The sequence below is a fragment of the Hetaerina americana genome, unplaced genomic scaffold, assembly GCF_022747635.1.
Source record: "Hetaerina americana unplaced genomic scaffold, ioHetAmer1.1.p SCAF_1, whole genome shotgun sequence".
Lineage (NCBI taxonomy): Eukaryota > Metazoa > Arthropoda > Insecta > Odonata > Calopterygidae > Hetaerina > Hetaerina americana.
The window spans coordinates 119,538,217-119,564,174 of record NW_027286069.1 but is presented as its reverse complement, the minus strand read 5'-3'; the positions used below and the strand labels follow the sequence as shown (position 1 = coordinate 119,564,174).

Here is a 25,958-nt window from a genome sequence, read left to right as displayed (position 1 = left end):
CTTACAAAACACCACTATGTCTCTGTCACTACAATTAACTCTTCTTCAAGTCCGCATTTAAATATTTCCAGAGGATGGAAGCTCCCTTCATTCCGTTCAGCGTCCATAATCCTTTCCTTACCCCTTCCTCCCTTGCCTCCCCTCTTTCACAGTCTTCACCATCCCATCGCCCTTCAAAATGCCCTCATCCACCTCTCCTGCCTCCTTTGGATTCCTCCCACATCTCAAAGATGGTCCACGGCTATCATCGTGCTGCAATGACCAAGTTTCCGCACGCACCAAAGCTGTCAGTCATTTTTTCCAAACACCCTCATCCCGTCATCAACTCACTCCTCTCTACCTAGCTCACGTTTTATTCCTCTACTGTCCCTTTTACTTTTCCCATCACTACCCAAAACACTTCTAAGATAGGTAACCTGCTCTAGTTTTAGCCCTCCTATTATTTAAACGTTTAACTTAGCGTTCCTATTTCTCGAAAATCTCATGTCCTGTGTGTAGTCTACTTTGATCTTCTTCCTCCCAAACCTATCCCACTTGTTTTGTAATGGGCTCAGGGTGAATTTAAACCCTTGGAGCGACATTCAGTGGCCATTTCCCGAGTTTCCAGTTTTCCAACAATATCGGAACCTAAATTGAAGCACGCAAATTATATGCTTTTATCTGCACTTATCCTATCCTCCTGTATGCTGCAGTTATATGGTTAAGCCTCATTGATTCTCTCTCACCCCTTCCCCCTGCTATCAATTACTCAGTGCGACTATCATTCAGTAATCCCCTTATCTTTCCATTTCACTTTAAAACAACCCCTTGAGTTGTATTTCCCTTCTCCAATTCTCAATGAAGTGGCTTGACTTCCCTCTCTCTCTCTCGGGACCTATCCCAACAGTGTCGCGCGCTTATTCCGTGCCTTATATGTCACTCACTCCACTTTCCTGGTTGACGCTCAAGACGTCCGCCCCAGTGGGGTGAGTCCCGTATTGGTCAAAATGTAATCCAGTTTCATTCTAAAGTGATTTCCAAGCACACAAAACCAGTTTGTCGCCCGTGACTTCCCTCAATGCTGATTTTAAAGTGACACCATCACTTCAAATGGCAACATTACTCGAGATAAACCGCCGCCTTACTGAGCTACAAAAGAATGCATTTCGCCTGGAATCTCTCTATCGGGCCCCTCCTCGAGCAATCACCATTTCCCCTACAAGGACGACTATCTCATTGGAATGCGAAAAGGCCTTTTCACCACCTCAAGGCTACGAAGGGAAAATTAGAATTAAAAGAAAAAGAATTACGATCCCGAAGGAAATTATATACTTTTATTGTTTTAAAGTCATATTTCAAACTTTTCCAGTACTTGCTAAAGTGGAAAATTGAGTCCATCGACACAATATAAATGCCTCTAGCATGACAAAGAAAATTTAAGACTGGAACACTTCCAAAAGAAAAGTTCTCCATGGCATTTAAAAATGATGAATTTAACAACTCATGAAGAATTCCTCCTCATAAATACGTACCCTCGTGATAATGGCAAATGAGGCAAAAGTCGGAAGTTATTGAAGTCAGTATGCGCCGTGAGGAAATTTTTGCTGTACCTCCAATGTTCTTGTATTTTTTCGAGTTTGTGGGACATATGTCTTAAGAACAAGTGGCCAGAAGTGTCACAGTGGTATTTATACAGAGCGGCTCGCACGTTCCACCACGTTTTAAATGAAATGTACTGCTGTTGATCATATTCGACACTCCCTTTGGGTACTTCAAACGACTGCGGCTGCTTCAATTCACGCGATCCGGTAATACTAACCAGGTCGACGGGAGAAGCCAAGATTCAGCCAGGGCGAATGTGAAACGGTGCACTGGTCAAATTTCAAGCGCATGGGTTGATGAAATGGCCCATATCAATAAACACACTCATAGATATGTCTTTTTACAACTTTTAACCACTATAACTCACATTTAACACTATTACTTTTTAGATCCACGACTTTCATTGTGTCCTTCCTCAAAGAATTCCGCAATATTTGCCAGAGAAATAAATACGGTTTTAATTAAAAAATTATTTTTCAAATTCTCAATAAGATCTTTCTCAGAATATAGCATTTAAATTAAGGACAATGGACAAAGTATTTCAAACATTACACGTAGAAAATAATTTAAACAGTATTGAAAACCGATCATTGGAAAAGTGTTGCGAACGTAATTCGTTGGCTCACTCTTTGAATTGAGCATCGGTCCCTCGGTGACATTATAAAGTCTAATGGCATCAAAAAGCGTAAACGCATGTTCCTCCCTAGTTGTTCAGCAAATGCAAATACGAGGGTAGCCTGAAAACTAATGCACACATGCTTGTAGATCACAAACAAAATGACCTTCAGAGGCACTCCTGGTGGCAAGTGGAAGTAACATTCCCCCTCCACATGCATGCGCAGGCTTGAGGTCGTTTCATTCATCCTGTGTATTTCCAGAAGCGGAAGTATGGAGACTTGTTCTAGTGCTATGCCAATGCTAGTAAAACGGCGTACTGTTATCGAATTTTTAGCTGCGGAAAAAATGACTCCTACTGAAATTTATCGTCGCTTAAAGGATGTTCATAGTGACAATGCTGTTGATAGGTTTACTGTAAATCGATGGGTAGTAAAATTCCGTGGTTGCGAGCCTGGAAAAGCGATAATTGTTGATGAAACACGCGGCGAACGTCCGATCACTGCCACGGACGATTAACATCGCAGACTCGTCTAAGATTTGATCCAAAATGACCCGCGAATCACTCAAAAGCGTATCGCAAACCGTATTGGAATATCCAAGGAAGATGTTTGTCGTGTTCAATGCAGCCTAGATCTTGCAACGTGACAACGCTCGTCCACACACCCCGCGCGCAACTGGAGAGGCTCTGCGAAACCTGAAATTCGAACCGATTCCTTACCCTCCGTTTTTGCGCCTGGCGATTTTTATTTTTTTCCTCAACTCCTCAAGAGACACCTCAAGGGTAATCATTACACCTCGGACGATGAGGTGAAGGCAGCTGTCAAGTCCTGGATCCGAGAAAAGTCGGAAGAGTTTTTCAGTGACGGAATGAAAAAACCTGTTACACGTTGGGAGAAATGTGTTGGCCTTAACGGTGACCATGTTGAAAAATAAATACTATATGATTCTGAAATTTAAGAATTGTACTTTAATGTTGTACTTATCTCCCAATCTTGTTATTTGCATTTGTTCGCGCTCCACAAGCCTGCGTGCATTACTTTTCAGCCTACCCACGTATATTGCATCATACGTTCGTTGTACTTTCTGAGAGCTATGTCTCAAAATTTCCCGAAAATTCTGAGGTTGTGACGTCAAATCTTCGTCATTGTCAAAAATAGTCTATCTCGAGTTATTACGAAATAACTCTTCTCGGCCTTCGTCTATCCAATGTCACACTTTCAACCCTCCACCATAGGACATAGTAACTTGCAACAGCCACTTTAATCCGCTGTAAATGTTAATTAATATTATCAACTAGACAGCTGACTATCGATTTTGTGTTTCAGTTCCACGGTAATTTATTGGATAACTTCTATCAGGACTGATTTGAACAATTTGGTGGCTTTCTAATCCATATATTTTCTCGCTAATTGGAAAACAATATGAAAATAGCTCAGAGGTCTTTCTGTTTGTCTTTTCGAGGCCATTCAGGCTCTTCGTATTCTCCCTTCAACACCCAGTAGAAGGAGATCCGCAGAAGAGCAAGAACGTTACCTACTTTTGAGAATGTGGGCTGTCGTCTTTCGTCGGCCTTGGCGATCACGGACGCACAATTTCAAAGGGATCCAGCACACCATTTGTAGCATCAATATGACAAAGTTTATGCACAATGTAAAAAAATTCCAAATCCCTAAACCGAGCAGCCTTAGGTCAAATTTTTGGAGTACATTGTTTGCAGCGATTAGCTCAGTCGTGCCACTGCCTCGTACTCTATGAAAATAGTGAAACAATTGCGATTATATTATAAAGAACTAACGATAGGAAGTGTTTTAGTGGGTGAAACCATTACAACACATATCCAGCGAACATCAACCCACCCCCTCTTCTCCTTCTTCTTCCTCGTCTTTTAATGATATTTTTGAATTTTAAGCTATTTTTTAAGTTATTTTTTACCTAGCATGCTAATACACGGTTTTCAAAATTTGAGGTTTTTAAATTCAACCACCCTAAATATGCATTTAAATTAATGTTATTCCATTAGCCTGAAGTCGATTCCTTAAAATTCATGCGTGAGAGTTAACACGTATCGTACACGTTATATTTTACCGTCGAATGCGAAGCATAAACAGAGGAGGGAATAGTGACGGGTAAAACTTTAGCAATTGACAGTCGGATTGTTTTTAGGATTCTTTGTATCAATTACACGAGATCCACTCATTGTGATCAATAGCATCGACTATCTTCTGCAGAAATTTTGTTGTAAATATATACACACAAACATTCGAACCCGTTATTTATACGATGTTATCATTTTTGCGTTGCATGGAACTCAATATTAAGTCACCAGAATATTTGAGCGGCGGTATACGTATATAGGATGGTATACTTTCATATTGAACTTTGCTACACAATTCTAGATGAATGAAATTCACAAATAGAGCTCCGCAGAATCACATGCGTATACCTCAAATGGAATACGGAATGAACTAAATGGAAATGAAAAATCAGAAACTTCCGAGGAGTTACAAGTGCCATTAAATGTATCATTATTGGCAATATTCTACCGGATTAGGGCAGGTTTTGATGGATCCTGGTACTCTTTCACTCTTAAGCACCGAATAAAACGGTACAAAAGTACCCGAAAGTTCGGTACTACATATGAAAAGAACTCGCCTTAAACTGTGTATACTTTCTGCCTACCTTAATTGCATGCAAGCCGCCCATTCTTGTACTGCTTGTATCTCGCCTTCCCAACATTCTCCTTTCTGTAACCATCGTCAGGATTCCACTGCCCCTCAGCCTACCTTCTCGTAATATCTCCCTCTCTTCCCCTACCTTGTTTAAAGCTCCATCCTTTGTTTTCCTTTCCCTCCATTCTTTCCGTTTTTCTTGGCACACACACCGTAAAGGTCTCTCTAATCTATACTCATCTTTCTGCCTCGACGACCAAGTTTCTGAATCACACAAAACTCCGCTCAACATTTAAGTTTTCTCTTATTGAAGGTTAAACGACTTCTCGAAATCCACGATGCATACAAATGTATCCTGATTATATTCTCTATTCTGTTCTGCTAGTGAGTGACCTCGTTTACTGCTCTCGCGTAAACCCTGATGTTTTCGCTGCCGCTTTCTATACCCTGATGTTTTTTTAAGTAATCATTTTTCCCCTACTACACTCTATTGCTGCATTAATTTTACCATCAATTTTATTTACCGAGCGTCATTATCCATAAAAATCATTCTATTTACAATATCTATATTCGCCATTCGAGGTATTAAAACGTGAGTACTGTGTTCCATATGATAGACAATTTTCCACTTGGGATTTTTTTCCACAATATCCAGAATAAATCAATGGTGATCTATTCGGGAAAGAACTTTATGGAGAGGGAGGTTAACCAGCCAAAGCTCATGGAAAAGTATTATGTTATTAACGAATGAATTTTTAAAAAGTAATCAGAAAAAATATTACAGCAATAATCGAAAAAAGTGGAATTTTTTGCTATTTTAAAAATATCATCAATTTCCTCACGCTAGATTTGATGTCCTCATGTACATTCACTTGTGAGTGCAAACGACTCGTTAGCTACCTCTGACATTCGCTGCAATTATGGACCAGCGTCCGCGGGGTGACGGAACAGCATTGATCAACAACATTGATTGCTCATGAACTGAAGCTAAATGAATGATGTCCGAAGTGAAACAGGTTAGCCGGCATAAATTTCACGCCTATAGAGCAATTTCATGTTTACTACTCCAGATTATATAAAATTGTCAGCAAATATTAAACAAATGCTCAACATTGTACGAGTATGAAAATGTTTCACGAAAACCTGCATTGTGGTGATACTCAATGCAAAGCCGTGCCGAGCCCATGTAAACAAAATTGCAGGAGGTTAGCAGAGACGCGCGCGGCTCTCCGATGCACCGTGGAACAGAATGGAATTGCAAATATGGGGTGATTTTACCCCACACTGCATAAGGGCAGCAACAGATTGGAAAAAAAGCGAAAGTTGAGGCAGGAAATATTGACTGCAGGCAAAACGGTTTGAATTGTTACGTTTGCGCAGCATGATAAACATTCCAACTATGTTTACGTGAAATTAAGGAAAAAATAAAAAAAAACTTGTAATTACTTTGTCAATAATTGTGACCCAACAGCAAAAAGTTTGCATAAAAGTATTTTGTTTTTCATTACACATACATATATAAAAAACCATAAACACAGTAATGAACCTTAAGGTCGGTTCGGTGATATTACAGTTCATCCAGTACTAAGACCTAAATACCAGTTTCCAGTTTCCCAGGAAGATCTAGTACCCGAAAAATCACAAAGCTTGGGTGGAGCTGAAGGTGCCCAGAGATTTGCCCGGGAATCGAACCCGGGACCTTCCAAATCAGTAGTCCAACGCTCTACCTCCGGGCTACCGCGACCCACATACTATATATATATATATATATATTTATATGTTCTTATTATTATTGGGTAATCTATCGGTAAAGGTAGGTTTTTGGATGGACATAATTACTAATTAAATAAATTGTGACTCCTAGAAAAAACCCAACATCCTAGTCTACATCAGGTCCCCCTTCAGCTCGGAGTACTTTCTTCCTCCCTTCATCCCGTCCAACACCCCTAACCTGTTCCTTCCCTTTCCTCGTTTGCCTAACATTCTCCCCTCTATTACAGTCTTCAACATCCCGCTGCCGGTCAATACCCCCTTCATCCACTTTTCCTGCCTCCACAGGATTTCTACCAACAAACCCCTCTCTTCGCCCACCATACCAAGTACTTCCTCATTTGTTTTCTTCTCTGTCCATTTCACCTCCTCCATTCTTCTCCACACCCACATTTCAAAAGCCTCCAATCTACGTCCATTATGCAGGGACTACAGGACAATAAGTTTGATATCCCACGCAGGTAAAGTTGTTCTCAGAATCATAAACAAAAGGATAGAGAGTGGGGCAAATGATTATTTATGGGATGATCAGTTTGGGTTTAGGAAGTGGAGAGGTACGCGTGATGCCATTGCAGTAATGAGATTATTAATCTAGAGGAATATAGAGCACAACAAGGAGGTATTTGCCTGTTTCGTAGATTTCGAAAAAGGGTTTGATTGAATTGAATTGGGAAAACTAATGAGTATATTGCAGAAAATAGGAATAGATTGGAGGGAAAGGAGGCTAATCCGCAACCTGTACATGTCTCAGACTGCTCAGGTGCGAGTGGGGAACGGGGAGTCCGGTTGGGCAGTGTTAGGAAGAGGTGTAAGGCAGGGTTGCCCATTATCACCGTTGCTGTTCAACCTGTATGCAGAGGAAATGATCAAAGAGGCATGGGAAGAACTGGAAGTATGAATGAAATTGGGCGGGGAATTCGTAAAATCAGTTAGGTTTGCTGATGATCAAGCTTTAGTTTGTCAGTCAGCCAAGGGGCTGCAAGCATTGCTGAGTGAATTGGAAATTCAGTGCGACAGGTATGGGATGAGAATCAATATTAATAAAACAAAGGTTATGCGATTTTCTAGAAAGAAAAAGGCTAAGCTTAACATTAAAATAGGAGGGCAAAAACTAGAGCAGGTAGAACAGTTTACGTGTCTCGGTAGTGTTTTGGACCAACACGGTCAAAGTAGTAAGGACGTAAGGAGAAGAATTGCGCTAGGCAAAGAGGCTTTCACAAGGAGGAGGGAGTTGATGACGGGGACGTTGAGTAAGGATGTTAAGAAAAGACTCGTAAAAACTTTGATATGGAGCGTAGCTATGTACGGCGCGGAAACGTGGTCATTGAAGCGGGAGGATAGACGTAGATTGGAGGCTTTTGAAATGTGGGTGTGGAGAAGAATGGAGAAGGTGAAATGGACAGAGAAGAAAACAAACGAGGAAGCGCTTGGTATGGTGGGCGAAGAGAGGCGTTTGTTGGTAGAAATCCTGTGGAGGCAGGAAAAGTGGATTTAGGGGGTATTGACCGGCAGTGGGATGTTGAAGACTGTAATAGAGGGGAGAATGTTAGGCAAACGCGGAAAGGGAAGGAACAGGATAGGGATGTTGGACGGGATGAAGGGAGGAAGAAAGTACTCCGAGCTGAAGGGGGACCTGATGTAAAGTAGGATGTTGTGTTTTGCCAGGGGTCACAAATAATTTAATTAGTAATTATGTCCATCCAAAAGCGTACCTTAACCGGTTGATTACCTAATAATAATTATATATATATATATATATATCAGTGTGTGTACTCGTATGTACTTCCCCACCCCTCCGGTATTTGTGTTTTATGCGTATCCCTATCCCTTTTCCTTTCATCTATTTCCATGTGAATAAATACATAAATAATGCATATATATTCCTTATTACTTACTGGGACTGTACATTCCTACTCCACATATCCGGCAGCGAGCACCGCTGCTGTTATGTCGTCCGTAGAATCCGTGAGGGGAGATGTATGTAGAAGTAATCTGACACCGCCGCCATTTAGGCGGTTACCCTGCGGCAATGTCGTACGCCCGAAGCAAACGTAGGGACGCAATTAGCACAGCATCCAGCAAGCTTAATGCATACTACCTTGATCAAAAATTTCCCGGAATTTATTCAGAAAATTAAAAATACAAGTTTATTCATCTAAATCTATATTGTCCCCTTCAAAGTAATCCCCATCGACTGCAACACACTTATGCCAGCGCTTGATCCAATCCTCGAAACATTTTTTATATTCGGTTTTCGGTATGTCCATCAGTGCTTCCTGCGATTTTTCCATTACTTCCTCTCGGCTGCTAAAACGCGTTCCCCGTAATGGTTTTTTAACTCGATTGAACAGAAAGAAGTCACAGGGAGCCAAATCAGGTGAATTCGGTGGCTGTTGGATGGTATTTGTTGCATTTTTCGTCAAAAAATTACGAATAATGATAGCACTGTGCGACGGTGCGTTATCATGGTGCAAAATCCACGAGTTTTCTGCCCACATTTCTGGTCTCTTTCGGCGAATTGCTTCACGCAAACGTCTCATAACGCCCAAATAATACTCTTTGTTTACTGTCTGGCCTTCTGGCAAAAATTCATGATGCACTACACCGTTGTAATCCATGAAAACCGTCAGCATTGCCTTCTTTTTTGACTGAAAACGACGTGGTTTTTTTGGTCTCGGCTCATTTGGTGAACGCCATTCACTTGCCTGATGTCTGGATTGCGTGTCGTACTCATAAACCCACGTCTCGTCTCCAGTAATGATCCTTTTGATGAATGTGGGATCGGATTCAGCCTCGCAAATCATGTCTTTTGCGACGTCAACACGGTCTCTTTTTTGCATGAAATACAGGTCTTTTGGCACCAACTTTGCTGCTACACGACGGAAACCCAAGTCATTAACCACAATGTCTTGGGCGGATCCATAGGCAATGTTCAAGTCCTCCGCTATTTCTCTGATGGTTAATTTGCGGTTATTGACCAACATTTCTTTTACTTTATCAATTTTTTCACCGACTTTCGATGTCGATGGTCTGCCACTGCGTTCATCATCTTCGATTGACTCACGACCACTTCTGAACCGCTCGTGCCACTGGTAAACGACCGTTTTTTTTAGAGAATCGTTGCCGAAACACTTTTCCAACATTTCCAACGTCCGTGCGCCACTAAATCCGTTTTTACGCAAAATTTAATACAAGTTCGTTGTTGCAAATTTAAATCCATTTCTGAAATTGTAAAAAATCGCCAACACACACAGAGATAGATGTACTCTTGGCTACGTAACTTTTGCAAATGTCAAGTTATGACACTAAGATTTAAAGGGAATATCAACAACAGATGTACCAATTTAACAAAAAAAAACAGAACTCAAATCGGAACGATGGGAGCGCCACACGGTGGTTATTCCGGGAACTTTTTGATCAAGGTAGTATGTATCAGCTTTCGTATTTTTTGCTAGGATGTACGATCCATTTGATATCTCATGTATCTCGACTTCGTTTCACTCGAATATGACCTCGAAAGGACATGGCATTTTAAAATCATATTAATGGAGCAACGATAATTTTTCATGTCCAGCGATTCATTATTTCTTAATGCCCTCCTCTTCTCTATGAGTAGATACCAGCTTAACTAAATCACATATGATTTATCATTCCAGGAATCACGTTATTTACAACTCGCATTTTCCAAGGCAACGTGCGAATTATTTGTTTACGGGAAAAATGTAAAGACACATGTGAGACAAAAATCACTTCTCTGGCTGATGATGATTGCAAAATTGAACAATGATTCCAGCAAAAATTAATGGAAAAACGGTAAAATATATCACGCTTTATATTTGTCTAAATATGTCGAGTTTATTCTATGTTTATCTCTTTTAATGACTACTGCATTAATTGGTACCTGAGGTTTTGGACTCGGACATCGACGTGATCGGCTACCAATGATTTAATCAACCGATGGCAAGGTGTGCTTTTCTTTAATTATGCTCGTGAGTACGTAAGGGAGCACACTGACAGAGCTCATATGATTGAGTTTAGAATAGTGCATGTATACCGCTAGCGGAGACAAATGAACGGAGCCAATGGGATTATAAATGTTGATGTAGGTATCGTATAGCGGTATCCGTTCATAACCATATTTTGGAAATTCGAACTGGTGAAATAGCAATCCGGTATTTGACCAAAGCAATAATGAACGATATTACCTTAGGCCTCTGACTCATTGAAGAGATGACGTGTCTCTCTACAAAAAATATTTCGTAATGTGGACTTGAATAATGCTGCGCTGACCCCCTCGTTGAAAATAAATAGTTAAACAGCTGGAAAAAAGCGTTCCTTCGGGAAGCAATCGCCTCCACTAGACCGAGGGAATATCAATTCTGAGTGGTCACCTTGACTCACAATTCCTTCCTCTTACCCGAACGGAAATAGGCGTGCAGCATATAACACGAGTCGTCATTTTTTTCAACCAAGTACCATTAAGCATTAATTCGCTTGCACCCCGGAAATACCTACCTCGGGCAACGAGTGCGAATAGCTAAATGAAAGCACGTGGGTCAAGGAATGCCCTCGAGTTTGGAGAAGGTAGGGGCGTGTTGTGTCCGAGAGGGGACCAGGGAGGGGGGGGTTCGACTCCTTCCACTGACTTCAAATTTGCTCTCCCCCATTCAACGACCGCTCACTCATGATGAACCCACCAAGGGCTCAAGGTCCCATTGGTGCTAGTCCACTGGGCCCCCGGACCTTTCTCTTCCTGTGTGGAAACCTTCCTGCCTTCATGTCTAATCCAGTGGTCGCTCAACTCACTCCTCCGGCGTCCTCGAAAAACCAGAGAACGTGATGAAATTGGCGATCGATCGATTTGACTTCTTTGAGGAGGATGCGTCTGGTCATATCGTCCACTTCGCGTCCCCTTCACCTACAAGTACTGGTCAGTGGCACACTATCTCTCCTCCCCACCTCGCCCTCCTTCCCAAGCCTCTTCCCCGTTACTTCGCCATCTCCCCCTCCCTTTCCCCCCCTCATCTCTCCCCTCGAGAACCGAGGCTCGGGCAACACCTTATGAGGGCCCCGCCGTTCCCTGTCTCCTGCAGTAGCAAGCCAGCTTCCCACCAATATCGACGAGCTCAGACGAAATGCCGACGGCAGCGGAATCTTCGCAGCTGTTACAGCCGACCGTGGTGGACGAGTCGCCGCGGCTGAACGCAGAGGCGAAGAGCCGCAAGAAGCCGTTGCATGAAGTCTCTCACTTCGCTTCGCAGCCCGACAAGGGACGACACGAAAGGTACGAGTAAATTAGTCATCAAATATATTTCTATGCACGGAGGTATCATTTCTGATAAGGTGATGATCACGTGTCTTTCGTTGACCACGGTCATTTTTAATAATTCACAGAAAAGTAGGTACGAGAAGATTCGAGGGCGATTCCCATCTAATAATGAGCTTATCCATTACCGATTTATTTCGCCTCTCGTACCTTAAATAGTCTCCTCATTTCAGTGATGGGACTGCTCCTTCTTGTAGCGAACTCTTTTAAGTGAACGGCGGGCTACATTAATGTAAAGAAATATGGAATTACTGGTGGTGAGGGTAAATGGGAAACTGGTTCGTATGAATGAGGGTGAAGTTGACGAAGAAGCTCGTCAGTGTATGGAGAAGGGCACCCTTTAAGCGATACCTACTTTGCAATGCAGTGTTTCATTAAAATGGAGCCCGGTGCAAGAGTGAAGAAGTTGAAAAGGAACATTCACGAAAGCGTTTCCTAAGACCGTGACTCCCTCCTTCATACTTAAGTTACTCCTATGAATTAAGATACCAGGGCCTCCGCAAAGGTTGCTTTCGGCACAAGAAGCCGCCTTGTTATTTTAGCGAAATAATCTTGAGATTTGGATAGGTGTTTCCGAGAAATCAACGGTAGCGTACTAATACTCGCTGGGCGGAATTGGCGAATCTTTCAACTGCAGGGAAAGTAACTATAGTGACTACTGTATCCGTGAAGTTAAAAATTCGTTTTCCTGAATTTTGAAATTCCCTTTCGTTTTCTCTCGCAAACCGTTCAAAAACTTTTATAAATGTGGCAATACTTCCTTAAGATTTCATTGGCGGGAACGCCTTTCCTTAAGAGAATCTGAGCAATGAATAGTGTCTTATTGATGGAGAGTGGTCGAGCGTCAACGCCTGCTTTTGTCTCCTCTCGTCCCCCCCTCACCACTGCCCCTTAAACGCGCGATGTACTGTCTTGGCCGTCAATCCATCGCGTAATAAGTGCGCAATCTAATTCGCTTACGGATCTGACTGGTAGTGCACATCACTTGGTCCATTTTCATCCAGACATTAGGTGGAGACGTAATCACTTGTGTGCGTTGGAGCTATCGTCCCTCCCTGGATTACACCGACAGATCCAAGACATGCCAGATGAAAAGATCAATGACATTTATTCTTCAAATTTAATCCCGGACACTCCCGCTACGATACAAGGTGCTGGCCGCACTTACTGCGCACTGGGAGGGGGGAGTATGTACAAAATGTTGGGTGCGAGGATGGATACAAACAAAGAAATACGGTCAAAAAAATTGATTGTGACCAAATCGGTAAGATGGTGTATCATCCTTATTTGGAGGTTTAGGCGGGGAGGTAGTAGAAAAGAGGGTTAGGCCTTAAATTCTACTCTCTAAAATGCCAGATGTGGGCGCCACTATATTGAATGCATATGAATGTATCCATATCATTTAGTATGCAAATGCCTGGTAGTGATTTTTTTGACTTGCATCAATCGGCTGGAAGGGTCATGAAGCAGTCCTATTCTCTCACATTATAAGGGAAAGCATATACCAGAACTCTTAGTCCTGGCAATTTACCAAGAAAAGAAGGAAAAATTAATTTTAAAAATAGTATAAAAAAAGCTTTAAAGATAGTGAAGTGCTTGATTTGGGTAGTGAAAGGGTGACAATCCTCCTATTTGGAACTAAAAACCTTTTGTATTAAACCTATGGAGGTGCTAACATAAGGAACTAAACCAAATTTGTAGGTTGAACACCCATTTTAACAAATGGGCACCAATGTTTTTTCTGCTCCTAACACCCATGCAATTTGGATTAATGCAGGTGATTTGAGTTTTTTGTAATGAGACTCCAATGCATGAACCCATAATCCTCACAAATGGCAGCAGCAATGAGGCCCAGGTTTACTTGATCCAGTGTGCTAATATTAAATGCTTAAAAACCAAAAACAAGTCTTCACTTTCAATTACAAAATTTTGAATTTCATTTTCATTTTAAAAAGATATAAAACTGTTCATTATGTTTCCTGTGCTAAATTGCCTCTGGTAGTTATAGCACAAAAAACTCAGATCAACTCTTGAGAGAAGTGAATGAGCCTTATATTTCTCCGATAAAATCCTTGCCCAGGATGCATCCAGTGTCAAGTGGGCTTCTTTAGTCAAGGAAATGTCCATGTGTCTTAAAGAACATGCAAATTGAGGAAGTAATGTAGGGAGAGAAATTAGCAACCCCTTGGGTTTACATTTCCAATTAAAACTTCTCCTAAGGTAAGTGTTTTTAACCTTTTAAATGTTTTTCCTTCCTTCCCCGCAGGAGGGATGAAAGGGGACCATGGGCCCCCAATCTTTATCTGCCCCTTAAAAGGCATAGATAAAATCAGATAAGAGATTATATGTATGCAATGTCCCTTGGAGCTGAAGCTTAAAATATGGTTCTTTTGTCTCATTTGATGATGCAAGGGAAAGAAGTAATGAGAATGTTTTAAATTGTTTAAATAAACCCTCTACCTCGGTCTAGGTTCCTGAAGGATGCAGTGGAACTCTTGCTCAAGGAAGCTGTGTTTGGGGCTACAAATGTCAACTCTAAGGTGCTGGAATGGAGAGACCCAAAATCACTTGCGCAGGAAATTTCCCTAAGCATGAAAGATGAAGGCGAAACACATGAAAAGCTTTTGGGTTTATTGAGTGACGTAGTAAAATACAGTGTGAAGACGGGACATCCTCACTTTGTCAATCAGCTCTTCTCAAGGTAAGAGAGCTATTTGTAAAATTGTGATGCTCAATAATTGATTGCTTCACTTGAAATCACTGGCAACATGAATTCTTTCACAAAGAACATATTTCATATGCTATTAAAGCTGTATCTTGTTCTGCCTGTTGATATCTACAGAAATTTTATTAAAGTAAATTGCTTTTCAACAGTCTTGATCCTTACGGCCTGGTTGGCCAATGGGCAACCGATGCTCTCAATGGAAGCGTCTACACTTACGAGGTAGCACCAGTGTTCATACTCATGGAGGAAGAAGTTTTGCATTGCATGAGAGAAATCTTGGGTTGGTGTTCCAATGGAGTTGATGAAGGAGACAGCATATTCTGTCCTGGAGGGTCTATGGCAAATGGATATGCAATCAGCTGTTCCAGGTTCAATGCATTTCCCGAAGTGAAGGTTAGTAATATATTTGAGAAAATTCTTAAATTAAAAATATTCAGCCATTGCTGTGTCATCCTTAAAATAGTCAGTGGAACTTCACTGAATAAAGTTTTGCACTCCGCTTATTCTTTACCTATGGATTAATATCATAGTCCTCAATTTGTGTTAACAAAATAATTTCAACCAGAGAAAATAAAATTTTTTGTCTGAATATCAACTTCAGATGTGCAGTAAATCATGATGAACTGTTTAAAATCTACCCGCTATAGGTAGCTTACATGTTGTCAATTGGTTGATATGAAAAATTTAAGAATTGGATACATTGAGGCCTTTGTATACTAACAATAGAATAACAGTTTTGCTTCCTCCATTCTTTAACCATTGAAATGAATATTGACGTATAAAAAAGCACTAGAAGTATTTATATAAGGTACCTGTGGAAAAGCTTAATTAGACATTTTAAAATTGTCATTTCATTTCATGAGGATCCTTGGATTGGAATATTGCACTAGTTGCAGACACAATTTGCAGATTGATTAATACTCAATCTCATCTCTCTCAGGTTCTGTCAACTGGTAGAAATTTACTCTGAAACTGTCTGTTTTTGTCTTTGTCTTCATTATTCAGCCTCCCCTCCTATTGTGCGGTGAACTTCCACTTCCAGTACTTCCAATATCCTAGTTCATAGCACACTACACAAGCTACTCCCTCGGCTGTAACTGCATTTTCTTAGAGCCTAAAGCTGCCCCTTCTCTGATGTACACTGCGTGGCATGAGCTCTTCTCTACTTATCTGCTGATTTTTTTCCATCCCATATTATGCTGCCACAGAAATAGAATCAGGATTACCTTTGCCCTATTTTACTTTATTTTCAAGTTCTACTTTTACCTTCTCCTTTTAATACCTTGGGCATAACTTTATTTCTATTGATTGTAGAGCATATCCATGGCCTTATGTATTTTGTCATTATTTGATGTAGGTATTCAATTTTTTAAGAGAAAAAATTGTAGTAATTAATTAGATATTTCTATTTAGAAACATGCTGGAGGGGAAAAGTAGATCACTTTTGCAAGCGACAATTATTTATATAATTGATATAGTTCCAGATTGTGCCATTCATTTCCTTAAATAAATGTGTATTTGTTTCATTTCAGACAAAGGGGTTGCACAGTTTACCACGCTTGTCCCTGTTCACTTCAGAGGACGCCCACTATTCCATAAGTAAAATGGCTTCCTTGCTCGGAATAGGGTCTGATTTTGTCCACCTGGTGAAATGCAACAGCAGAGGGCAAATGGATCCTGAGACCCTAGAATCTTGCATCAGAGAATCTTTGGATGCAGGGGAGATGCCATTCATGGTTTCCGCAACAGCTGGTAGGTTCCACTTAATAATGGAAATTTTCCATTTTGTTAGCTTTCACTGAAGATTATCAACTTCCTGAATGACTTTCCAAAATATTAGATTGCCAGCCAGGATACGAGAATGGATTTTCAGCCATTTTGCACCCATCTGAATGGGATTAACATGTTGGCAGTTAATTACATTTGCAAAAATTATCTCCAGCATTATATTCAAATTCAGAAATTATTGCTCCTCTTTTTATATAAAGGTATTAATGACAATATACATGGATTTGGTACTGGAAATTCTCCAACCTTCCTGGTCATTATCCCTGTAAAATGGCTTCGGAAGTATAAATGAATGTGAAATGAACTTGGCTCTTGAGATGCCAGATAACTAACAGAAAATATTTCTGCAGGTACAACTGTCCTTGGAGCTTTTGACCCTATTCCTGAAATTTCAATGATATGCAAGAAGTACAATTTATGGCTTCACGTAGATGCAGCTTGGGGTGGTGGCGCATTGATGTCAAAGAAGCACAGACATCTGCTCTCTGGAATAGACAGGTGATTGATCATGCATTTTATTGCTTGCTTCCAAGACAAATGCAAGAATAACTGGTGTAGTGGCAAATGGCACCCTCTATTATATCATCAGCTCTTACATTCTCACCCTAATGCAAGACCAAAAATTCGGATTTAAAAAAAAGACACTCTTTATGTGCACCCAGTCTGTGATTCGGCTCCTATGTCCGATTCAGATCCGAATTTCATGAGGGACGCTTGGGCGGTGAAATATCAGGAGGATGATAATTGGTTTCAGCCCCTGAAGTTCTCTCTCAAATGCATTTCTCTTTTTAAATACTCAACTCTAGGGCCGACTCTGTAACTTGGAATCCGCATAAACTGCTCTCAGCCCCTCAGCAGTGTTCTACATTCCATGTCCGGAAAGGAAGGAATCCAGATGGTTCTCCAGGGATCCTCTCAGCCACACATTCCACATGTGCCACTTATTTGTTCCAAAAGGACAAATTCTATGACACAAGTCTTGATACCGGAGACAAGCATATCCAGTGTGGCCGGAGACCTGACGTTCTAAAATTCTGGTTCATGTGGAAAGCTAAGGTATAGTTGATATATCAAACTATATGAGAGTAAGAAAAGTGCATGTCTCTCCACTCTATTTGTAATTTGACAGGTACCCATGACCAGTGACGAGGTGTTAGGTGTTTCTGGAAATATAAGAAAACCCATGATGATAACTTGGACCAAAAATATCAATACTTGTATCTGTAATTTTCTTGTAAATAGTTCATATTGCTGCTACTTAAATTGAATGACAATATTCACCACTCGCTTAACTATTAAAATGTTGGAATCTTCTTTTTCACAATATGTAATGAGACCCCCTGCAACCAAAAATCTTTAACAAGTCAATAATAAAACCAATGGTGTCTCCTTTCATCAAATGATTGATCAGATTTAGAACCAGAGCTTGTTATATGGGTACTTACCTAATCCAAATTGGCACATTGAGGTGCATCTGGCATGAATGCTTTGTCACATGAACCCAGTGTACCTGGGATTTTTCAGATAAATATGATCACACCTATTTGACTTCAGTGTCAAAGTGTTTTTTCATTTCTAATGATATGTTCCCATCACAACTGTCAAAGAAATCTTGGGGAAACTTTAAGCTGAATTAAAAGTACCAGTAAACTCCTTGTGAAAGATGCATTTTTAATTGGTGAAAGACTAACGACACTCTCAACTAAACCAAAGCTGGTATACTCGTGGATGCCCATTTCCTCAAACTTTGTCTTGAACCCGTCCCTCAGCTCCTTCCTCAGACCCATCCCTATTGCTCACCTTATCTTTCTAATATTATATGTTATATATTGGGCCAGTTTGTTGTTCTATGGCCAACCTCCCCCTAATTTTAATGTTGCAATAAGTGGTGAACTTACCTCCTGGTTTGTGTTTAAGCAATTACCAATCTGAATGAATGTTCATTTTGTATTGAAATGTCTTCCTTTAAAATTCAAATTGAACTTGTGAAAATGAATTGCCTTTGCTTTTGTCGGAGCCAAAAAAGTAAAAATAAGCAAAGGACTGGTAAAGATTTATATGACAAAGAGAAGTTAGCTGAGAATCGGGAAAAGTGGCTGTACATGTGAACACTGATCTCAAAGACTGAAATGTTAATGAGTTTTTGCAATTATTAATGAGCGAATAGAATTTTGTAAATTCATATCCCACTTAACTGTTTTTCTCTGAAACAGGGAACAAATGGCCTGGAAAAGCACATCGACACAGTGTTTGAAAATGCAGCATACTTCACTGAGAAAATAAGGCATAGGGAAGGATTCAAGTTAGTTGTCCCAGAGCCCCAGTGCACCAACATCTGCTTTTGGTACATCCCTCCCAGTTTGAGAGGAGAAGAAGGAAAACAGGACTTTAACGAAAAATTGCATAAGGTATGTCCCAGTTAAGTGCATGTGTGTATGATTTAGTTTGATTAGAAACAAACTCCAATTTTGATTTTTAGACTAATAGCCCCCTCGGAAAGCTTTCAAATGAAAATGTCTGTACTTTTTGGGGCTCATGATAATAACTAGAGGTTGGTTAGGTACCATCATATTTCACATTGTTTTCATAGGAATAACGTCTAGTTGTACGCTTTCTGAGAAATAATTTACTATGGTGAAACCTGAGAATTTAGATCATAAAGTAATTCCTGTAGTCAGTGCAACAGTTGAAAGCCAAACCACTTGAAGGCACTAGTCCAGTATGAAAGTTGTTTTTGTCGCGCAAAACAAATGAGTTGTGGCATTAAGTGTGAGAGATGGGTAAAATGACTTGTGCAGAGAAAGTTTGTGTGGAGTAAAATTTCTTAAAGATCTCTTCCAGTTAATGCATTTCTCACCGAAATCCTTTGTATTCTGACTAAAATGGAAACATTAAAGATACATTGCAGTCATCTTCACTTTTATAGACAAGGTACTTAGCCAAGTATCCCTCTCCCCAAAATTGTGGCTCTTGGTGGTGTATGTGGCATCAGACTTTGACGGTTGGGGGATAAATGCCCCCTTCTTGGCCCTCATACCCTCCTTACTCCCACAAACACTGCTCTTAGAAAACGTGCATAAAAACTATTTGTAAACTTTTTTTCTCTGAGGTCCACTCTCTATTTCATTTCCTTACATTATTCTTATTTTTCTCCCAGTAATTTCAAATAATAAACTTATTTTTGTAGTGATTTATATTCCTGCACATTTTAAAATTTCATAAACATCGTTGAAATAGGGATTTCTCTTTTGCCTTCCCCTGATTACCTGTTAGGCCTATAACTGCACAAGGGTATATATACAAGTAGGAGAAACATTATTTAACAATGGTTTTTCTGAGCTAGTCTGAAGCACATTTTTCCAGAGTCCTTTTAGATATAGTGAAATAACCAGATTATACAGAATTCCCCTGCAGCAATTGGGTTTGGCATATGGAGAAGGACCATTAATAATAATAATATTATTATTATGCGGGATGTTTTCTGCTAAGTTTCAGAGAAGTGATCTCTCAAGGAGTCATGGCATAGTGAAGTGGGCGCTAAGGCAGGTTGAAATGTTTTTCTACAGCATGAGCTTGTCGCAGCAGTGAAAAGTCATATTATTTTGAGAGCCCTAGTATAATTTTGAGCCATTTTTAGATTGCAATGAAAACTCCCAACATATGCCCAGAAAGGATTTCAGGAAGAAAATTCTTCAAAATTTTTTTAACTTTTCAGAAAAGAAAACATTGAATTGACCTTTTTTTCTCAATAAAAGATGCTTTTTTTTTGCTAAACTTAATTGTAAATGCTATTTTTCCACTAGCAATGATCAGAGTTATTTTAAAAAATACTTTTTTCTTATGAAAATCTACAAGGAAAACACAAAAAGTCTTTAAATAATACTGCATGCTCTGAAACTCTCATGGTATTGTATTTAGTATGAGAAAAATTAGTGGTTATTTCATTAAATATAAGGGATTATAATGTTTGCATGCATTTTATGGTGAAAAAAATTTTATTTTACCAGTCTACTTTTAATTTATGTGAATTACAGCAGTTGGGGCATGAGTTGAGCATAACCAGATGACAATTATTTTTTCTGTATTAAGTTAGGCTATTCGGAATACCTTTCGTGAAGATTTTAATTTGATTTTATATGAATATTCAATTTATTCAATCATCTCTTTACTTTTCCTGGAACCTTTGCTGATTTACCATTGTGAACTTCAAAACTGTTAGCTCATTTTCTTGTTGTTCACTATGAGCCAGTGAATGTAGTTGATTGGGCTGAAAAATACACTTCGGCTAGTACGGAAGGCATGTGTTAGTTGTTGGAAAAGCAAGTTAATGCTGAAAGGAAATTAAGTGGATGTTGATGCATAAGCAAAAATTGCTACCATGGTGGAAAAATGTAGGACGTAAAGCAAAATATGCACTTTCGATGTAACGGATGGTTCTCTATTGCACATTTAAAACTTCTCTTCCCCTGTATTGCTGATTAGGTTGCACCAAAGATAAAGGAACTCATGATGCGCAGTGGAACCATGATGATAACTTATCAGCCACTCGGCAGTTTACCCAATTTTTTCCGCCTGGTGCTTCAAAATTCAGGACTGACTCACGAAGACATGGATTTCTTCATTGCGGAAATAGAGAGGCTTGGAAAAGACTTGTAATTTCAAGTGCATCTACTGAAGTTTACCTACACGTTCAAGAGTGGACACCTCAACAGTAAAATGTTTAGATTGTTGTAAATAAGACTGTGTAAGTCTACTTACCACTTAATTTTTAGAACTCAATATTTTAGTGAAACTTGAGTATCATGACATTGTCAAATATTTTGATAGACAAAGATAAAATTTCAAAAAAAAAACCTGTAAATAAGTAGGTACCTAGTCGGATTTCACCTGAAAAGTATTTTTTTATTAAAATTGACAAAATTTGTGCTTAAAATCCTTTTCAAAGCTATTTATTTGGTGATGTGAAAGCATTCTACTTCATATTTATTGGTATCAAGAATATTCAGCAATAAAATTCATTGCTCACTTTGCTTCATTATCAGCACCACCTGGTTCTTCAGGGATGTACTTAAATGTGCAGATGGAAAAACTTCATTATTTCTCTTGTACTATGATCACTGTCTGTCATCCACGTATTTATTAGTGTATATTCAATGCCAAAGCAAATAAAGTTTACAAATATAAAGAATATATAAAACCCTTAATTTATTTAAACCCAAGGTTTTGATCATGTGATGCATGTACAGAAAATTTTTCTTAATAGTTGGAAAAAATATTTAAAATGCTCATCAATAAGAACCTAATTAAATTTCCATTTTCCAATTTTTGTGTGGGGAATGGAGAAAATGAAATGGAAAGGAAAACAAAGTAAGCTCTATGCATTTTCAGGAAAGAGACTGATATTGGGAGACATTCAAAGTAGGCATGAGTAGGAGATACTGAAAGGTAGTGGACCACAGAAGGTTATAGTGGAGGGGAGTGTACTGGGAAAGTGAAGTAATGGAGGGAAAGAATGAGATTTAAGGATTAAATCGAGAGAGAGATAGAAAGTGTGCAGAACTAAAGAATATGATTGTAATACATACTATGTAAGGATATTTTGTCATGTTAGTCAGACTTGGGAGCAGTGTGTAGATCCAGGGTCCATGAAAAACTCACCCAAAGTCAACAGACCGATGCTAGTTATAAAAAAATACTTGTTTAACTTGTTTCTGAAAATACTGGTACAAATGTTTTCATTATGGGTTGATGCTCTACAAATGGTTAGACCTTTTTTATTGTGAAAGTGAAAACCCGATTAATGAATATTGGGTAGCCATTTTGTGAAAAACAAAAATTAGCAATACTCTTTTACCTAACTTTCAATGCTTCTCAATTGCTTGGGGTAGACATATAGTAAACTTTATAAGGGAATGGGAATCATTAGGGGCGTTGGTTATTTGAAACGGGAATCAAGGATGAAGGATAGAAGAGCTTACTTCCGGTAAACTCAGATCCCCCTTTCTTGGCAAATGAAATTAATAATTTACCTTGAGTGCAGCTCTCAACAGTTGATGGGACATGTGTATTTAAGCCTCGCAAACTTCTCCAGAGTACTTTCAAAAATATTTTTTCCAATATGAACATTACAATAGTATTAGGATTAGAGATGTTAGGATTAAAGGACTGCAAAAAGGTAAAGAATTTAATTTATAAAGAAATTAGATTGTCACGCTAGGTGTGATCATTACTGAATTCATGGGATCCAGTCTCCTGTCATATTCGGGAGTTTTTTTTATTTTCCTAGAATTTTAATTTTTTACTCGTATAATTTGGTCACCTCACAAAGCAATAGCTGAAGAACTAGCTGAAGATGCTTCAGTGTAGCTTCCATTTCATATTTGTCATACATTAAGTTGCTCATGTACAAACAGTAGGAGTGATTGCCAAAACTTCTTTTCAGATTTCAGTTATCTTGGGGCCAGAGAAGTCCATGCTGCTCAAGGTAAAGGTAATTTTTTTCAGGAGTTTTGTTAAGAGTCTGAAAATTTCACCTTACATTTGAAAAAAAAAAAACAATTTTCGATCATTTAAGAGAAGGTGAATATCACTTTGAAAGAATTAACATAATTTTATGGTACTTGATGTATTACAAATTTCTACCAATGACCATCTCTCATTTTGTTGACAGTGATGCTCATGCAGACAATGACAGGGATACACATATATTTGCAGGTATATATGAACGTAATGGTTGGGGAGAGTGAGGCTTAGCAAGAGAGGAGACCCCTAGCACTAATGATACAGATCATGAAGTATCCACACTCCAATTATTGACTTTCCTGTTACAGATGAAATAGTTCTATATTTGGGCCTCTACTTTTGTGCATTGGCAGACTTCCTTCTGGGGAAACATCAATGGCTGGAACCCAGTAAAGTTTGATTGTAATATTCCCGGCCATTACGTAGCTAACAAAAAAGGATCAATAATAAAATAATTAAAATTTGGCCAGCACTTCATAATGAGGTAAACATAGCCAGGCTAGTCTGACTCACTGCTCTCATAGTAGTTGATGGATATTGATCAGAATGGTTTCCATTTCATACCTGGGTTGTATATGTTTACCGTTTTGGGGAGAAATGCAGAGAATAGCCAACAAGGGATACTGCCTTTTGAGAGTTACATTATACTTTCCCTCTTGTTAACTTTTCCTGTTTCCCCATATCCTTGTCACTTGGCTACAAATATCAGGGAGTGTATTCTTGCTTTTGCACAAAGAAGAATTCACTTGAAGCATGAATACAGAAAGTATGACTTACCAGGATTGACCTTTGGCTGCTTTGCACACATGACCATATGACAACAAAAAAGCTACCCATTAAAATCTAAAGCAGTCATAGCAATAGCTTGTCAAAATCTGTAGTGATATCTAGCAATGATACCCAATCATTGATTGTTAGATATTAACTCTCCTTGAAGGAATCGAATAAATAGTAGCCATACAAATAAAAATGTGATCCTTAGGCACCTAGTACTCATACAGTAGGTAGAAATGCAGAATGTTATTTTTCTGCAAGTAAAAATAAAAAGTTCCTAGCTTAATAATGTGGATAATACATAACGTGTAACAATAATACTGCTGGAGTTCAAAGAGAGAAAAGTGGGATTAAAATAATATTTTCAATTAATGTGTAGGTGGATGAAATTGGAAATATGTCCTATCCCCCTTTGCCAAGCTAGATATTTCCCCCTTGTATTGGGGTGGTCCTTTATTATTACTCTAAGGTAATAACCGGTTAAGGTAGATTTTTGGATGGACACAACAACTGCCCAATAAATATTTTGTGGCTCCTATCAAAACACAAAATCCAGCCACCTACTCTACATCAGGTCCCTCTTCATCTCTGAGCACTTCCTTCCTCCCTTCATCCCGTCCAACATCCCTTTCCTGTTCCTTCCCTTTCCTCGTTTGCCTAACATTCTCCCCTCTATTACAGTCTTCAACATCCCACTGCCGGTCAATACCCCCTTCAGCCACTTTTCATGCCTCCATAGGATTTCTCCCAACAAACCCCTCTCGTCGCCAATCATACCAAGTACTTCCTCATTTGTTTCCTTTTCGGTCCATTTCACCTTCTCCATTCTTCTCCACACCCACATTTCAAAAGCCTCCAGTCTACGTCTATCCTCCTGCTTCAATAACCACGTTTCCGCGCCGTGCATAGCTACGCTCCATATCAAAATTTTTACAAGTCTTTTCTTAACATCCTTACTCAATGTCCCCGTCATCAACTCCCTCCTCCTTGTGAAAGCCTCTTTGCCTAGCACAATTCTTCTCCTTATGTCTCTACTACTTTGACCGTGTTGGTCCAAAACACTACCGAGACACGTAAACTGTTCTACCTGCTCTAGTTTTTGCCCTCCTATTTTAATGTTAAGCTTAGCCTTTTTCTTTCTAGAAAATCGCATAACCTTTGTTTTATTAATATTGATTCTCATCCCATACCTGTCGCACTGAATTTCCAATTCAATCAGCAATGCTTGCAGCCCCTTGGCTGACTGACAAACTAAAGCTTGATCATCAGCAAACCTAACTGATTTTACGAATTCCCCGCCCAATTTCATTCATACTTCCAGTTCTTCCCATGCCTCTTTGATCATTTCCTCTGCATACAGGTTGAACAGCAACGGTGATAATGGGCAACCCTGCCTTACACCCCTTCCTAACACTGCCCATCCTGACTCCCCGTTTCCCACCCGCACCTGAGCAGTCTGAGACATGTACAGTTTGCGGATTAGCCTCCTTTCCCTCCAATCTATTCCAATTTTCTGCAATATACTCATTACTTTTTCCCAATTCATTCTGTCAGACGCTTTTTCAAAATCTACGAAACAGGCTAATTCGTCCTGATTGTGTTATATATGCCTCTCGGTTAGTGATCTCATTACTGCAATGGCTTCACGTGTGGGGTGGTCCATTATAAGAGAGATAACCGAGTACCAAAGGAACAACCAGGATAAACATATTCTTGGAACCAAAGACATAATATATCTTTAGGAGTGGATTTTTACAGTAACTATGCCTATACATCTTTGAACCAAAATGACAATCGGTGCCCATATTGCTAGAAATTTAATCGAGAAAATAAAATTACGTTATATCAATGCGGCAGATCACCTACATTCCAAAACATTGTAAAATAGGGGTCAGTTAGGTTTGCTCACAAGATCAGTTCCTCCAAAACAGCAACTGATTCAATATCCACATCCGCAATTATTCGAATGGAAAGAAATAAATTTAAGTACCGGTAGTGATCGGTAATTATTCTGGATATATTGAAGGAAGGTGTCGGTGCGTATAAATATTAACTTAATTATCACATTGAAGACTTGCAATACATTTTCGTAATTATTACTGTTGATGAGAAATTTATTTCAGGAAATGCCAGGTAGTGTGAATATATCGCAAGGGAAAGTATATGGCCTTCGCCCATGGAGTAC

General features: G+C 39.4%; 1 protein-coding gene across 1 annotated transcript; it reads left to right on the top strand.

Annotated features, from left to right (window-relative positions):
* Positions 1-11,745: 11,745 nt before the first annotated feature.
* b (glutamate decarboxylase-like protein black) lies at positions 11,746-21,656 on the top strand. The gene is made up of 8 exons (XM_071584124.1): positions 11,746-11,922; positions 14,435-14,665; positions 14,839-15,082; positions 16,222-16,441; positions 16,828-16,975; positions 17,284-17,533; positions 18,691-18,885; positions 20,960-21,656. Exons 1-8 carry the CDS (start codon positions 11,774-11,776, stop codon positions 21,131-21,133), a joined length of 1,611 nt encoding a protein of 536 aa, XP_071440225.1. The 5' UTR covers positions 11,746-11,773; the 3' UTR covers positions 21,134-21,656.
* Positions 21,657-25,958: the final 4,302 nt, after the last annotated feature.